The following is a 17,444-nucleotide window of genomic DNA, read 5'->3' on the forward strand; positions in this document are numbered from 1 at the left end:
GATGGCCTCAGGTGTGTCCCTAGATGGTACCCATCAAATTTTTAAAAATCGGATGAGCCGTTCATGAGATATAAACTTTTCGTACTTGTAGCGCCCCCTAGTGACCAATTTTCGTAAAACGCGTGTGCGACCTCCAGAGGGTCATGGCAAACAAGAATCTAAAGTTTGGCATTGATAGCATGTATTTTGGCTGAGATATGGCAAAGTTGGTGTTTTCATAGTTAGCTACACAAATTTGTTTGTGCGTAATATGCGCAATTTTTATCCTATCAAAATAATTTCTATAAACTTTTTGTCAGGCCCATCTGGAGATGCTACCTGCCAAATTTCGTGCCGATCGGTCGCACGGTCTAAGAGGAGTTTGAAAAAGTAGGTTTTTGATAAATCTCGATTTTTCACGCATAAAAGTTTAGGTGGAAATGGGCGTGGCCTATATCACGTGATTCAGTTGGATCCAGGGAATGCGTGGATGTATGGTTTTAAAATGTCTGGTGTACGGTGTAGGAGTTATAGGGCCAAACACGTTTTTTCTGCTATAGCGCCACCTCGTGGTGGAAGTGGGTCAATTGTTGCGCCTGAGGTCCTTGCGGAGTTTGGGACCAGTCCTGAAAATGGCAACCCCCCACCATGTACGGTTTAGGCTGTAGTCAGAGTTTTAGGCGGAGAAGAATAATGGAAAAGATGATGATGATGATTAATCAGTAGAAAAACAATAGGGTTCTACATCCCTGCTGTGCGAACGGCATAGCTTTGCTATTGCCGGTTCTTGCAGAGTCGGGCTTGGATCCCTAATGATAAAGCAGTGGTTCTGACTGGGCATGTGTGTGTCAGCTCTAATCTCTGAACGCATTGCGCAATGGAATAACATGAGATTGACCCTACAAAAAGATTTGCGGTGATGAACTCAACCCCGTGGTAGGCATCACATGGCCATGGTATTGCGGCCGTGCGGTTACCGTCACAACCCTACTACTAAGTATGTAGTAGATATCACGTACCCCAATGGTGATAGATAATTGTTTCATTGTGTGGGCATGGCGGCACATAACAAGCGTGCACAACGGAGATGGAGAGCACCGACTGCTTCTTTAATTCCCATCTCCTCCTCATTCTTAACAAATAGGGACTATTCAGCTTCTGAAACATATTTATTGGATTAAGTAGCTCAATACACAAAGAAAAGTGGACAGAGAAGCAAGAAAGTGTAGCATGGGATGGAGCTCAAACCCAAGCAGTTATAACCAGGGTTTGTTCATTTGTAGTCTGAGCCATGGGAGCACTCCTGTAGTCAGATTTCATTGGTTTGTCTGCCACTCTGCTTGACTGTGGTTGGTTCTTTGACTAAAGTGTTTCTTAGGAGCATTTCTGGTCGGATGCCAATCTCTGTATTTATCTCCGATTGACTGTGGCAGGCTCTGTCCCTGGTTCTGCTCTGTGGAGCTTGCTGTGTGATCTTGGCTTCCACTGCAGTATTGGATTGTGGGTCAGAGTATGCAGGCAAGGCCATTGGAGCGAGGCAGATGAGAAAGAGAAGAGCGAAAGAGAGGGAGAGAGAGGGTAGTCATATCAAAAGGCTTCGGAGTAGTTTTCTGCTCCAAGCCTGTTCATTGGATGATGGCGGGCATTGCTAAGTGTTTACCCATGGCCCAGTTATTTGCTAATCTCTCTCCCCCCTCTTAGCCTCCTCCCCCAATTGGCCTTCAGTGCACCCCCCGCCCACCATGGACTACCCCCTTCCCCTCAGCCTCGCTGCTAAAAAACAACAGCGATCTAATCAGGCTCTCTTCTTCCTACTGCCAAGGCCCATTGGAGAGATGCAAGAACACAGCAGTCTGAGACTTGATTAAAAGTCACCGACTGTACTAATGTGTTGGCTGTTTTCTCTCCACAACTGGTTCCGAGTTCACGTCCAAGATTAGAGGCAGAAACACACGGTGGGAGGGGCGGAAAAAGCAGAGGAGCCCTTAAGGCTGAAACGTGTTTAATACACCCGTGCACGCACCATCTCCTCTGCAGACATGCGTGCACTGTCCACAGCCACAGGAGTTTCCAGGCTGTGCTCTCTTGCTTGGGTGCTGATGGGGAGAACTGGTATAAAGCTGCTATGTAAAGCCGTTGTACAATGCCGATTCTGTGCGTTTATGAAAAATATATGCATTTGAAGCGTCCTTCTCTCTAGTGTTTACGTTTTCCACCATGTGAACCAGCCGCCAATAATGTGCCATCATGCATGGCTATAGCATCCACAGACAGAAATGTTCATAATGCAAAGAGGCACTATATATGCCCATGTGTACGGTGTTTTCATTATTGCTCAAGCTGCTGCAGGACTACAGCCATCAGAGGCATGTATCGTCCCTAATCGCACCTGCTGCTGCTGTTTGGGCACATGCTTGTTGCTGAGGTAAGGATGGATGGGTTTGCTGACACCCCCAATTTTCAAAGTCTCCTGGTTGAGTTTAAAGGGGTGTGTGTGTGTGTGTGTGTGTGTGTGTGTGTGTGTGTGTGTGTGTGTGTGTGTGTGGGCTTTAATCTGTCCCATCTGTTGCCTCGGGACTGCCCACCCCCCCCTCAAAAACACCACCGCTCAGTCTGTGTCTGTCTGGGTCTGGTACAGTTATGCTAATCCTGGGGTTTACATGACCCTTAAAGCTTAGAGGCCTCCATTATTGACCACAATGCATTTATATCAAATATATTATACTCCACCCTGCCCTCCCTTCCTCCCTGCATACCTAAACTTTCCTGAACATGTGATGAAAACAAATAGTGGCCAAGGTGGTGTTTACCATCACACCACAGGGGGCATAATCTCAGATTATTTATGAGCAAGCAAAAGTTTGGTTGCAGGCTGCGTTTGAATGTAGTCTTTGTTTAGAACAGCTTTTCCTTGTTGAATAAATAAACAGCCACTACAGGCTTGATTGGCTACATATTACACAAGCTCCACAGCCTGCGGTTGTCTGGTATGATGGGGTACCTATTCTATGACAGCTAACAGGTGCTGTGATGTTATTGCAAACTAAGACCTCATCTTCTTTTTTTAGTAGAGACAATGAAACAATGATCGATGATGGAAAAAATGATTGGCAACTATCGCTTAACTCATTTGTTAAGCAAAAATGCCCTACATTTCCGTGTGCCATCTTCTGGATTGCGATGATGACCTTGCTTTTCTTTGTCATATGCGACAGTAAACTGAATATCCGTCTAAGGTTCTGGATAGCGTAGCAGGCAAAAAAAAAGCTTTTTGATGAGATCACACTGGGCTTTACGTAAAAGTAAAGGGCCTCTTACACTATTATTTCGTAACGTTTTACATACCAAATGATTAATCGAGAAAAGCTGAACCTTATCACTAGAGCTAGACAAATATATCGGCCAATATTATCTTATTGCTATCTATATCGATATATTGGTGTATATGTTGGCTGACAAGTAACAAGACATTGCAGTACAGAAATGCCAAACCATATAATACTATAATATTTATATCTGTATCGGCTAGACTATACTTATCACCCCCAAAAGCCACCTTTTGCTCTCCTCATCTTTTGTTGTTTCTCAGAGGAATGCTGTGAGTGCAAAATTGGTCTGAAACCCGTTTTATTTTTTACCAATGATCACTTGTAATACTGGGATCTAGTAACTGCACCTTGTTTTGCAACTATTATAAGCTGATGTGGATAGAAACATAGTAAACATAAAATATACACAGGGGACATCTACAATAACCTCAGATATGGCATCCCAGCTACTATAATAAAAGCTAGACTGATAAAGCCTTGCAGTTGCTAACAAGTAGCATTCTTTTTAAAGCTTCCATCCATGAAAACCACCACCACCGAAACAGTTCAGCCCGAGCAACATTTTTTGCGCGCTCTAGACTTATTGTCTCTGCTGGCCAAGGAGAACGCTTCGTGTTAATCATAGGCTGTCACTCTGAGTTACCATCTCAAGGCTGCACCTTTTGTTTTATAAAACATCCACTAATTTCTCCTTTTTGCCAAACCAGGTCGGCTGAACACTGTGCTATTGTATCACGCTTTGCTTTTACCTCTGCTCAGTCCTCAAACCAAGGTGCTAAGAGAGACAGACATTGATTTTTTCATCTAATAGAGTACAAGGCTAGCTGTATTAGAGACCAAATGCCCCCCCCCTCCATTCCAGCATTCATTGGTCTGTTTCTAGCTGCAGTCAGTGTCATCTCCTCTCACAAAATAATGTGGACCGAGTGCAAAATATAAAAAAAATCAAAGTGGGCACAATTATTTTATGTCCTTCGGCGTCTCCAACTACTTATTTTCCTGTCCTGAGTACTCATTATATGAACTCTATTTTAGCTTCTACACATTGATTGCCAGTTTGACAACTGATTTTAACATTTTATGAGCTACCTTTCCCCTATAGTATCCTTGTGTTTACCTCCAGAAGGATGCTGCATCCACACCCCAAAAAAGACCATAATGCACATTCAGCAGATGAACTTGACAGCTATAGGTGATGCAGCTTGATAGTGTGAGCCCCTCGGCTTTGGGCAAATCAGTGCTGTTAATTGAAACACAGACATTAACATCACACATTCTAATTATTGTGCTGCTTTCTTATGTCTCTGGCTTTCATTTTAGTTGACATTAAAGCCTTTTTAAACAAATGTACATTTACTGGAATTATTATCAAAGAAATATGAATACGGTATACGATGGTGGCATAAGTCAAGAGCTGCTTTTCGCAGTTTTATATAATTTTCAAAATTAATATTTTTGGGTGTTGTTGGACTGTTAGTCGGACAAAACAAGATATTTGAAGCCGCCACCTTGGACTTGGAGGAAATGTTATGGGCATTTTTCACTATTTTTTGACGCTCTACGAATTAATTGAGAATGTAATAGTACATTTAGAAGAATACTTCACTGATTAAGCATTGCACTCCTGTAACATTGTCAGACTCACGATAGACCAAATCGATACAGAACAACCAGAGATGTTGTCTTTTTTTAATTCCACAATTTCTTCTTTTTTGACAAAACCATACGCCTACATTACCCACAATGCAAATTGACCACTGCCAGGTCCATTTGAGGGTTGAGTGTGTTATGCTAGGAGCAGAGATGAGGAGCGAAAAAGTTTTGATAACTCCACACCCCTAGATTTATTTTTTCATTTTCAAACTTGTAGTCTTTAGGCTCAACCGACGTTGACTCAAGTGACATCACTTGAGGACATTTATCAGACTTTACACAGCTCCCTCTGGAGACACTAAAGACTTAAACAACTTTTTTTTCACATATGCAGTAGTACTCCCCAACACATGGAAACACACTTTGTTGTGTACAATCGGTGAAGTTCCCCATTAATTGATGAGAAAAATGATAATTAGTTGCAGTCCATAATACATGAAGGAGATTTATTGTGCTCTCTCTGCACTATTACAGCCCTTCCTTTCCTAGTTTTCAAAATGTCTCTGTTGCAATGTCACCGAGGAAAATTCCTGGCTGTGTATGTATTGTACTTCGCATTTAATATTCTGATTCATCCTCATTTTTAGTCTTCTCCAACCAAGCTTGCCATTAAAATCACAGATTAAATGCCAGGGCTGACAGCAGCCTGTACCTGGCTCACCAAATGTTGTGGGCTCCAATCTGAGCTAGCCCATGTGGTAAACAGACTCACAGCCATTCAGAGCAAGTCTGTAATCTCAAGCCACTTTCTGTTGAGCCGCTGATGTGACCGCAGAGCCGACAGCTTCAAGAGTCCCCCATGGCTGGAGAGTAGCAGCCTGGTTGGGGAACAGTGGGCCTGTCAACGCCACAGTATGGGGCCCGAGAAACACAGCTTCGAGTTTGGACAAGCGGAGCAAATGAGCAGTCCTTTTCATGCTAGGGTATAATACTTCTGCTCTAATCCTCTTTGGACACCAAAACCTCCAGTTTACCTGGGACAACAGTGTCTGGTGTAGGTTGTGGCATACATTATGAGCGTGCATATGCTACAAGTTGAACTTTACTTGATAACAATTTGAGCTAAAGTCCGTCCCCCCTAATGTCACTACTAAAGAACACCTGTGGTCACGCCGCAGGTAGTGTCTGCAGGCTGGTGCCATGTTTGGAACAGTTTCTACTCCAGATTTTTGAGCAGCAGGCATACACCCACACACTGATTAGTCACAGGGGACAGAGAGCGGAAGGACGACACAAGCTCAGCTGCAAACAGGTTAAACACATGGCAGGTGGAAAGAAATGAAAAACAATTTGAAAACGAAAATAAACAGAGGTAATAGCTGAGATGGTAAAAGGGTATGATGGGAGGCAATAATGTTGGAGCAGAGACAGAGGGAGCAAAGGAAAAGGTATTGGGTCAGAGCCATGACTAACAGTGCTCCTAAAGACTATTGGGTCCTCTGCTTCCTCTCGTCGTCATCATTACAAGTATCATTTAAAGAAATGGGCCCTAGGATTCTCTGCTTTGCATTCATGAGCCAAACGGCACCACCGAGAGAGTACTTTGTCTCCTGTCTCTTTACAGTCATTATTACAACAAAATCTGACTGCTGCCCTACATCATTTTGCATGGTGATGATTTAATTGGAATTTATTAGCTGCTTACATGGCGCGCATGCATACAAGTATCCATTAATCGTCTTGTACTGATTATTGAGTAAATATGTAAATCTTCTGCCAGTCACTGTAGTTGTCAAATTGCTCTCGGGGAATACTAATTTGCATGCCATGTCTCAGAGGTGAGCTTATCAAGGCAATAATATTTTGTGATGATGAGATATCTTTCAGCGTGCAGGCTGACATGCTGAATTGCAGTTTTACATTTTGCTAAATATTACCCCCTACGGATCCTACGTCACAACCGGACAACTCATCTCTTCAGTAAATGTATCATGCCCCGCTCTCTCAGCTGAATCGCCCCACTTCTTGACCTTACTCAGCTATACACTTTAGTTTTTCTAAATTTAAGTTAAAGCAGCATGCTTGTATCCCGTATTTCTTCACGTATGAGGTAATCAGAGGATGTCAGAAATGCTGTGTGGACATTGCAATGTTAACAATTACAGTGCTCGCTTGTCATTTTAATGAAGAGGGAATTTAAAAAAATACTCAGACTACCACTTGTCTGTAAATGCAAATATGGGCATGGTCTCTCTGTACTACCAGCTTTAAGTTATGAACAACAAATTTCCCTCGGATTAACAAGCCTAACTGCAAGACCACCTATTTTCAAACACAGTGCCAAAGTCTAAGCACCATGTTGAACTTCTATCACCTGAATTACCCATCTTGTAAAATACCTTTCCTGTCTTCCCACACATTCCACCTTTCCCCCTCTTGCATGCACTGTTCCTCCTTCTCTATGCAGCCCTGCCACTATCTTATCATGCCCAAGGTCTCACAGAAGCCTGGCTTCAGCCCAAAGTCTTAAACAGGGGCACAACTTGGCAGACAAGGACTGCGGTATGTTTGGCAGTGTTTTTCCAGGCCTTTGTACACAGAATGATTAAAAATGAGCCAGGGGTACACTTGCTGCTCTGTTCAAGAGAAGATATCTATGAAGGTTTACTTAACTATAATGAGATGAGCTACACAGTTAGCTCCAGAAATGAGCCAGGCAGACAACAAGATGGAAATGATAGTTAGACAGACAGACAGACGGGTCTGCCAGACACACCAATACATAGGGATGATGTGATGATTTAGGAAATGTATGTCTGATATCGACTGCTCATAAGGACGACTATCTGTATTAACATTACAAAAAAAATTAGAAATATAATAAACACTAGGTCTGCCCCTGTAAAAAAAAAAAATAGCCTAATTTGGGTAGAGGCTGAAGTATCTCACATTATTCAGGCTAGAATATCTGCACCAACAAACTGTGTGGACGAAATACAGACAGCAGGAATCCAAAGGAAAACATGAAATATTCATAAGAAGCACATGTACCTCTTTCCAAAAATCAATTGAATTATAAGCCACTTACCAGCCACAGAAGTCAGGAGAATCGTCAGGCAAAACCCAAATTTAGCGAGTGACTTCATTGTGATTCGGCCCAGAGCCATGACAGTGTACACCGACTTTGGTCTCGTAGCTGGAGCTCCTTCAAGTATTTGTTATACGTCTTCTGGTCTTCTTATTTAGTAGATGCCACTTTGTTTTCAGCCCCTTTTTCCTCACGTCAGCTCAATAACTTGAACTGATCTCTCAGGCATGGAACCACACATTGAGAAATGATGCGAAAAAGAGGCGCTGTGGTGTTGCGGTCGGTCGACGTGATTTGATAACTAAGATTTACTGCCAACAAAAGTTGGTCCTGCTATCGACCGGACAGATACACCAAGCAGCTAACTTGTTTGGTGGGTCTGCCATCTACAACTAGCCAGCCGACAACGTCCATATCTGCTAGCTAACATGCTAGCTGCCTAAGGCGACTGTCTGGTCCTATAAAACTTAGGCAAAGAAGGTAAATATAGCAAAAATAACCGACGCACAACTAATTCGTATAAGTACACACCATTCTCAGTTGTAAACTTTAAAAAAATAGTCCACCCTTTCGCAACAACAGGCACGAATTTGGCATTTAAACGTTACGTTAACCAATTAACGTTAGCTCGGTTAGGTTGCAGGCTGACTGCTATCGACGCTAACCGATGTTAGCGTAATAGCTAGCCCGTTAGTTCTCCGCGTCCCGTCTCATTTCACGGTCTTCGTTGTGGGGGGAAAAGTCAACCGCGCCACAGTGAGCTTTTCTGGTTTGCGGCGATTATTACTCCCGTTCTAGCAGACGACGGGTCGAGGGATAGTGTATATTTTGGTCTGATCTTCCCCGAGGCAGTCGGCAGCATACAAATGCAATGACGGGTTGGAGCTCCACTGTGCAGACAGCCAGGGCGGCTGGGAACGCCTCGTTTGCAGGCTTGTCTGGACCGCTCGTCTCCGGTATCGGGTTGCTGTGGGTTGGTGTTGGGGGGTGGAGGACAGTCCTACACAGTCGGGAGGGGTGCTGCAGCGCCGCTGTGCCGCAGACTGTGGATAAAACACCCTGGAAAAAAACATATGCTGCAATCAGGCTCTCGATGCAATTCTCCGAGTTTTTAGTTAGCTGTAAACACTATTAAAGCTTAGCTCAATATGAACATGCATTATAAATCAATTTAAGCAATCTGAATGCAACCTGTGCAATTAGTTATTTGCCAATTATTTGTAAAAGGCTAAATGAAAATATTTTTTTGAAAACATTGCAATAGCCTAATAATATATACAAATTGTTATTATTATTATTATTATTATTATTGTGTTGTTGTTGTCATTATTCTCATTGATATCCCCTTATTTCAATGTTTTCCACGTTGATCTAAAAGTTACTATTTCCGATTACTATTAAAGGCATCACTAGTTATTCAACTATTAGTGTTACTTTACTGCCTCTGTGTGGTCAAATAACGTTATACAGAGTTTAAAGCCTAAAACACAGACTTTATGGTTAAAACTATGAGTTAAAACAATAATCATTCCAGCAGGTGGCAATGTTAGCCTGTGCCTATGGCAGAACAGTGTGCGGTTTGTGATTATATAACCTCAAAATGTTTGATAAGCAGGGATTGAAATACTTAGCATTCGTTGCTATCTAAATCTCCGAGGCATTTAATATTCATAACTATTATCTGTTATGGAAACATTATGCCAAAGATAGAAAATACCATAAAGTGGTATTTCGACAATAAACTGAGTGTCCCACAGCCACACTGTAGAAATAATGCAGTCACGTTATATAGCCTACATTAGCACTTTTTCATCCTTAATAATGCCTTCAAATATGATGAATGAGTTCGTTTGTCCCACTGGACATTATTACACTGAGGAAGGGGGGCGTGCCAGTTTGCGCAAGGGACCTCCGCTGACGGGACAGAGCGTAGCTGGCTTTGGATGTTGATCTCCGATTTCTGTTGAGGTGAAGTCATCTCCTGGTATCCTGTACTACTGTAGATATGACTGAGCTAATGTAAAGTTTAAGAGAAGCGTAACGGCAGGATAAAACGGCACCAGTGTATATTTACGCACGTCGGACAGTCTGGAGCGCAGGGTTTTAGCCTTCGTACCGCCGCTTGGAACAGCCCTCACAGTCTGCTCTTCTCAGTACCTGGCTGACTGATGAAAGGCAGGCTGTACAATGGCTTCTGCTCCACCTGAGGCGAGGAAGTTTACCCGGGGGCTCAACAAACCGGGCACCGCCGCAGAGCTGAGGCAAAGCGTCTCCGAGGCTGTCAGGACGTCAGTGTTGATGGTAAGAGAAAAAAAACTAAACTGTCTGTTATGCACATAAGAAGGCCGAATGCAGGTGCTTGCTAATTATGGATGGCCTTAAACCCTGACATCTTGAGTTATGAGCTGGGCCACATACATTCTATAACATCATTTATTTGGTGACATTTGTATAGTTATCCTGTCACTTGCTGGTGCATATTCCCCATGTCGGATTAAGCAGCGTGTCTATTGTTTCAACTTTCTGAAAGGGGTTGCCAGGTAACTGAAACATACACCGCCAGTTCTAGGGGACAATAAACACACACACACACACACACACACACACACACACACACACACACACACACACACACACACACACACACACACTCACACACACTCATGAATGCTTGCACACTTCTTAAGTTCATCCTGTCATCTGACGCCCCAGGTGCACGTGGCAACCAGATAGGTTAGAGACAGAAACAGCTGAGTAATGACAAAGGTCAAATTTGCCAGACACAGTCTATCTAGTTCTTTTCAGAGAAACATGTGTCTATACTGATGATGATGATGATGATGATGATGATGATGTTGTATAGGTGTGACATCTTCCTCTGTGTTAAAACTTCGTTATATTGTTCCCTCATAAGTCACTTATTAAATGTAAATTGTGTTTTTAATTTCTCTGCAGAATGCACTGTTGGTGGTTCAGTTTACCTTTTGTAGTGTCGTCATCCTTAGGGAGTTACCCCGTGACTGTGTCTTGTTGCATAATAGTGATCGATATGCCATTTCTTTCTGCAACTAATGGCTTTTGCTGCCAATTATGTCTGCTGTCTCTCTCCATGGTCCCAGTGTGCCTACTGATCTTGTAATACAGTCATCAAAAGGCACAGACAGTTTAGTCTCACTTAAAATGAGAACTGGGAGCCATGAAACCCACCCTAACTGTCAAGTTAAATTGTCAATATAGTCATCTGTGTATCCGGCTCATAGTATACCAAAAAAGTCAGTTCAAAACATAGCCAGGACACTGGAAGTAAAACGTTTTCGAAACATGTTTGTATTTCCATGCATCTGCATCAAGCATACATTCAGTAGTATCACACTTGACTTGCTGGTATCATTTCTTTTCTTTTTTTTTTTAGATCAATTTTTTTTAAATTATTTTTATATTTTTGAACATACAGAACAAACACAATTGAACAAGAACAAAAAACCCTCTCCCACCCCCCACCCTCTGCGGTCGTGAGGAAAACAAAAACAAACAAATAAGCAAAAACAACTGGTATCATTGCTACATGTTGCTGAGACTTTATTTTCAAGTGCCTGTGGATAGGGGGAGCTTCGGGGTCCAGCCACTGACCAGTGAGCATGAGATCTGGTCAGTGTCAATGAGTTTGCATTGGGGTGGGCATGGGTCATCATGTTACACTCACATACTGTGCATCATTGCCTTCATTGTACAGTGAGGCTATGCACTCAGACAAAAAGGGAAGCAAAAGTGGACATTTTGTTGCACAAAATGGTGTGATTGTCAATAGGGCAGTACATGAGCTACTGTATGTTTTGTGCATTTTATATTTTGCTCCAAATTTCAAATTGTTCACTCTTACTCTTGCCAGTCTTGCCAATAGAGCAAGATGTGTAGACAGGCGACAGTTAACACAGACCAACCAGTAGGAATTGCTAGTTTTGCGAAAATCTCATTATCCCTCACCGATTTCCCACCCATGCTAGCTAGAAGCATTGCTACCAGGACATCTTAGAGGAATACTTTTGAGAAATCTGCTTATTCGTTTTCTTGCAGAGAGTAATTTGTCCAACTTGAAGAAAAAATGTCTACCAACACTTCCGAAGGTCACTGTTTAATCTGTACAAAAACTGAAATGAAAATTGATAATATGTGGTTTTACTAGGGGGGTTATATGTGAAACTGTAACCTATTTCCCATAATACAACCAACAACATATTTGGTTAGACCCTCCCTAAATTATAAATACTTACACCTATCAAACTCTACAACTCCAATTGTACCATAGGTTTTCTGTTATACATTTGTAGTCTCCAAGTCCAGGCAGAGCTAACCCAGATGACATCACCATGACATTAGATTTCACAAAAGTCCTACAAAGCCTGTTTTTATAAGCTGAGTAGTAGCCTACTACCCATGACGAGTAAACGAGCGCCCCTTTAACTAATTTTGGCAACTGTACATTAAAGTCAGGCTGAATTAGCCGCAATCTGTACTTAAACAACTTTGTAACTTAATGGTTGATCACAAGGTATGCATCTGGGTCCCATTATGTGCCTGTAATGGTACTTCTGTATCTCTATTTTTTGACTGTGTATTTAGGGTGCAGCTGTTTCCCCTGCCCATTTGACATGGAGACTGACATGCTGGTATGGTAAAAGCAAATATATATAGTATACTGGACATCAAAGAATTTCCTCAACAGCTCAGATTTCACCCAGCAAGTAGCAGGTTGGCCTTGGATTGCAGTGTGATGCTTAACTAAGCGCAACTATGATCGGATCAAACATAAGGATGGAGGATTTTGTAGATGGACAGGTGTTTGCATATAAAGAGTCTCAAATGTTACATATATACTCTTCCTGGTATAGTGGAGCACAATCCATTATTTAGTCTTAATCTCCACACTTGACAATTATGTCATTAATTCTGTCTTTGTCCGGAGTGTGTGGAGTGGCATAATGGATGTTAGATCAGATCTCTGGGCCGTATTTCATAATGGATGAGATGATGGTAGGTGTCCTGGTTATTTTTAAACACTAAGCACCCAGGGGACCATCAATTATGAACACCTGCATATGTGATAAATCATCTAGATTCAAGACTGAGGCCAGATCAGGCAAGTTAGATGCCTGCGCGCGCACACACACACACACACACACACACACACACACACACACACACACACACACACACACACACACACACACACACTGCAGGCGTGTCTGGCTCTCAGCTATACCTTAGTAAACAAAGTGGAGGCCAAGCAGAGCAGTAAAGACAGCCCCTGCAGTTTTAATAATCACTTCCAACTGCGGAAAATGCTTGCTTAGAGGTTTTTATACCTCTTTCTGCCTTGCTGAATGAGTGTCTTTACTCATTTCTACACACACAAATGCATACAAACAGTCTTGTCTTTTTGTCTGTCTACTTTGTTCTTCTGCATCTCTAGCTATGAGACTCAGAAACACTAACCCCATAATGTGCATCCTGATACCTTACTACCATCTCCCATTTATTGTTGGTTCAGACCTGCAGTTCAAACTGTGGATTTCCACTTAAGAGTGAATTCCACTTTAGAGGATTTGGTCTGATTAGTGCATAAAAAAAACTGGCAGCAATAATCTGCAGATTTGCAGATGCTTTAGCAGTGCTGACCTATATCTGTGTCATGATACAGGACCTGTGATGAAGCGGGGCATTTGGTCATCTGCTGGTTTTGTGCTGTCAGAAGTTGCTGCTGCTGATAGCTGAGGCTACGTCTTTTCTGGCCATGCGGTTTCCATGTCTTCTTTATTTAGGCTACCTCATACTCTGTCGTTACCACCCTTACGCTGGCGTAAACACCCGCTGTCTTTGCTTTCATGGCCAGTCTGGCATGTGTGTCTGTGTATGTAGACAGTCTTAGACTGTCATTTACCTTCCTTAGAGCCTTAAATTGACAAAAACAGCAAGATTCAGCATCACCGCAATACAAAATTCCTACTTCATGACATGATTTTGACATGTTGCCAGTTTCCACCACAATCAGCACGCAAGGCTGTGATCATTCTTTAGAGCCTGCAGCCTCACAAATGAAAAAAATATCTGTTCTTTTTTGAGTGCCACCTCATTTTTATTGGATAGTTGCTGCATGTTTGTTTCTGCTAAATAGCCTGCAGTGTTGATTCAGGAGAGCGTGTAAAGGAGATTTCAAATGATTGCAACATCTTAGTGTTTTGAGGCTTTTGTTTTCTGCCTAGCAGACAGTAACATTACATTTCAAGTTAAGCAGACAGTTTCACAAACTACCACAATTCCAACAGATCTTTGTGAATTGTCTCATTACTGTGAAAGAATGTTTAACAATGCCCCAATGGTTAAATGAAAAATGTTGGCTAAAGACGAGGCTGCCAAATAATCATATTCCTAAAGTACTTCGATGGGAACTACATCAGTATTGTGTATGATTGTTACTGACAGTGTATGATTTACTGTAACAACCCTGTGTCTTTAATATACCCAAAACACTTGCTATGTCAATGAGAAGTACAGCCTGCCTTTTCTGCAATAATTGGGCAGTGACCATACAAAATCCATCTGACCCAGTTGACCCAATTGCACACCCAGTTCTCTGAGTAAAAATAGCCATTTCACTTTTGTGTGAAAGTCATTAACAATCCTTTTGGCTGCCTGAGAATCCTTCCATGTGAAAGTTTGTCTAAGATAGTTAGAATTAGAGTGCATTAACCAGTGGCAGAGTGGCCGAATATATATATATATAATTATTATTATTATTATTATTATTATTTTTTTTTAAATAGAGCGTGCTGGTTTAACTCATTACTGGTTTGTTAGCCATGAAGAGTAGGCTATTGAACACAGACACAATCCATTTTTCTTTTATACATTGTGCCCTTGAGGTTTCTGTCCTATTCTGCCAGATTACCTGCAGGCATGAGACACTCAAAACACACATCACATGAGTGTAACCCAGATTTGACAGTGACATTCATTTCTGTTAGCCTGAATTTAGGTCCCTGATGATTTTATTGGAACATTCACCTGAGATGAAGAGAACCAGTTACAACTTGCACTATATACACTAAAAGTGCAATGGGAACATGATCAAGTACATGACTACTCTCCCTGTTGTGGACAAGGGCTCATGCAACATAAGATTGTGTATAATGTCCATTTAACAAAAGACAAATTATCCAGTATAAATCCAAGTGGATGATGTGATGAAATCAATTTCTCCTGTTTTCAATGTGTCCACTTCTTTGGTTTATAACCAAATACCAGCAAAATGAATGACATTCACACCAGCCTCAGCTGTACTTAGTGTTTAGTGCAAATTAGCAAATGTTAGCATGCTAACATGCTAAACTAAGTTGGTGAACATGGTAAACATTATACCTGCTAAACATCCACATTCGAGCATTGTCAGTGTGAGCATGTTAGCATATTGATATAAGCATGTAGCTGAAAGCACCACTGTGTCTAAGTACAGCTTCACAAAGCTGTTAGCATGACTCTTAGTCATGTTCCATGGTCATTAGGATTAAAAAACAAACTTGTTATGCTATGTAATCACACTGGACATGGATATCCCTCTATCTGCATTCCCGTGACTGATCATACATGCTAAAATAAATGTGGATTGATTCATGTGGATGTTGAGGGATTGTTTTTGAAAAGATGAGGTGAGTCATCAGGCTTCAGTGTTGTTGCAGTGTTAGGAGCAGCCTGTGGGAGGCAGCAGTGATGCACATCTTCTACCTCTGTCCTCACTCTGCTCTATCCTAGAGATACTGTGAAATGATCATGCTGTAGGCATTCAAACATGTAAGGACAAAGATCTGTGCTTTCTTTGAGCAATGGAGAAGAAGCTCTTGTGTGTGTCTTTATTATTGTGTCAGCATTTAGCTATGGCGTGGGGCATTCACATTCCTTAGTCATGGAATATAAGGGTTTCATTCAGTAATCCACCCTATCAATCTTAATAGGTTTTGATTGATTCTTTTTTTGTTGTTGGTTTATGCTGCTTGTGCAATGACGCTGTGTATTGGCATGAGTGATGGCTGTCCACCAAAAATATCCCTCATTTGTTGCTTTACTTTCTATAAAATAACAGTATCTTGTTACCAGGAGACCAACCTTAAACTCTCATATTTAAATTGTCAGATTCAAAGACGGCGTATTAAGGGTTCACTGCATTGAAAAGCTGATAAAAAAAATCCACATTTTGGTCTAAAACTGCAAATACAAAAACCATAAAGTTTATATAGTACATTTATGATCAAGAAGGATGTAGTAGACTGTTTTGTGGATTAGAAGATGAGCATCTGAGAAGAGCATCATGTTTTTTTTGCTGACTGAGGGGGGTTCCATCTTTTCCACTGCACCCTGTTTACAACTGATGAACTGTCTTTTGTGGATTCTGATGAAATAATGTTGTGGTCTGGGGCAATCTGTGGTCTCCCTAGTTTGCAGATGTCTATGTGAAAAGGTTATTGGGTGCATTGTGGGGTGCAGTGTGGATTTCATTAGATTAATGCATCCTCTGAGGGATAGCCCTAATGTAATGACATTGTTCAAAGAATGCTGTTGAGGCTTTTTAAATAAGCCTGAAAACACAGCAATGACTCAAACTAGCTGGCAACTTTTAAGGGGCACTCCACCAATTGTACACTTAAAGCGTAACTCTCGCCAAAATACAACCTAAGGTCTTTTTGTGAATGTACCCGAGTCAAACTTTCGTTTCAAAGCATATTTAGGACGGAAGCGCCACTTTTAAGATGTACCGTATTTTGGTTTTTCGGTCAAATGGCCTTTTGAATGGAAGTGCTAGGGGCACTTTTATGCTAGCCTCAAAATAGCTATTTTTAAAACACTAAGAAGGCTCGACACAACGTGAGACTTTGCTCGAAGTATCACCAGTGTCTCTACACCTTAACGAAAGCATTGACAACATTGTTTGTGTACCCAGAGTTTACTAAAAAGTTTCCGGCCGCTATCACCTCAGCAGTCAAAACGAGTCGATATCAAAACAAGTAGCCTCAGATTTAGTATATCCCTTGTGCACCGGTGTAGTTCATGTGTAGAGCCCCTGGTGATACTTGGGGCAAAGTTTCATGTTGTGTCGAACCTTCTTAGTGTTTTAAAAATAGCTATTTTGAGGCTAGCATAAAAATGCCCCTAGCACTCCCATTCAAAAGGCATTTGACTGAAAAACGAAAATACGGTACATCTTAAAAGTGACGCTTCCGTCCTAAATATGCTGTTAAACGAAAGTTTGACTCCTGTACATTCACAAAAAGACCCTAGGTTGCATTTTGGCGAGAGTTATGCTTTAAAGATCACTGAAAGGGCTAATAGTATTTCGACTGCAACTTTAACTTTTTCAGTATTTCACTAGTTTAAAATGTTTCCGTTGCAAAATTTCAGCAGAAAAT

At 41.6% G+C, this 17,444-nt stretch overlaps 2 protein-coding genes across 4 annotated transcripts in view; one reads left to right on the forward strand and one right to left on the reverse strand.

Moving 5' to 3' along the window:
• The window catches only part of LOC144512546 (bone morphogenetic protein receptor type-2-like), a 33,086-nt gene extending 24,141 nt beyond the window's left edge, over positions 1-8,945 (reverse strand). Inside the window, exon 1 of the mRNA XM_078243300.1 lies at positions 7,990-8,945. Within this exon, the coding sequence (XP_078099426.1) occupies positions 7,990-8,068 (79 nt within the window). The 5' untranslated portion in view covers positions 8,069-8,945. The remainder of the gene's footprint in view (positions 1-7,989) is intronic.
• Positions 8,946-9,496: 551 nt separating this feature from the next.
• Positions 9,497-17,444, forward strand: part of dock9b (dedicator of cytokinesis 9b) — a 56,951-nt gene continuing 49,003 nt past the window's right edge. For all 3 annotated transcript variants that reach the window (XM_078243670.1, XM_078243671.1, XM_078243674.1), the window contains exon 1: positions 9,497-10,290. In XM_078243670.1, the coding sequence (XP_078099796.1) occupies positions 10,177-10,290 (114 nt within the window). In that variant the 5' untranslated portion in view covers positions 9,497-10,176. The remainder of the gene's footprint in view (positions 10,291-17,444) is intronic.

This window comes from Sander vitreus, chromosome 24, assembly GCF_031162955.1.
Source record: "Sander vitreus isolate 19-12246 chromosome 24, sanVit1, whole genome shotgun sequence".
Classification (NCBI taxonomy): domain Eukaryota; kingdom Metazoa; phylum Chordata; class Actinopteri; order Perciformes; family Percidae; genus Sander; species Sander vitreus.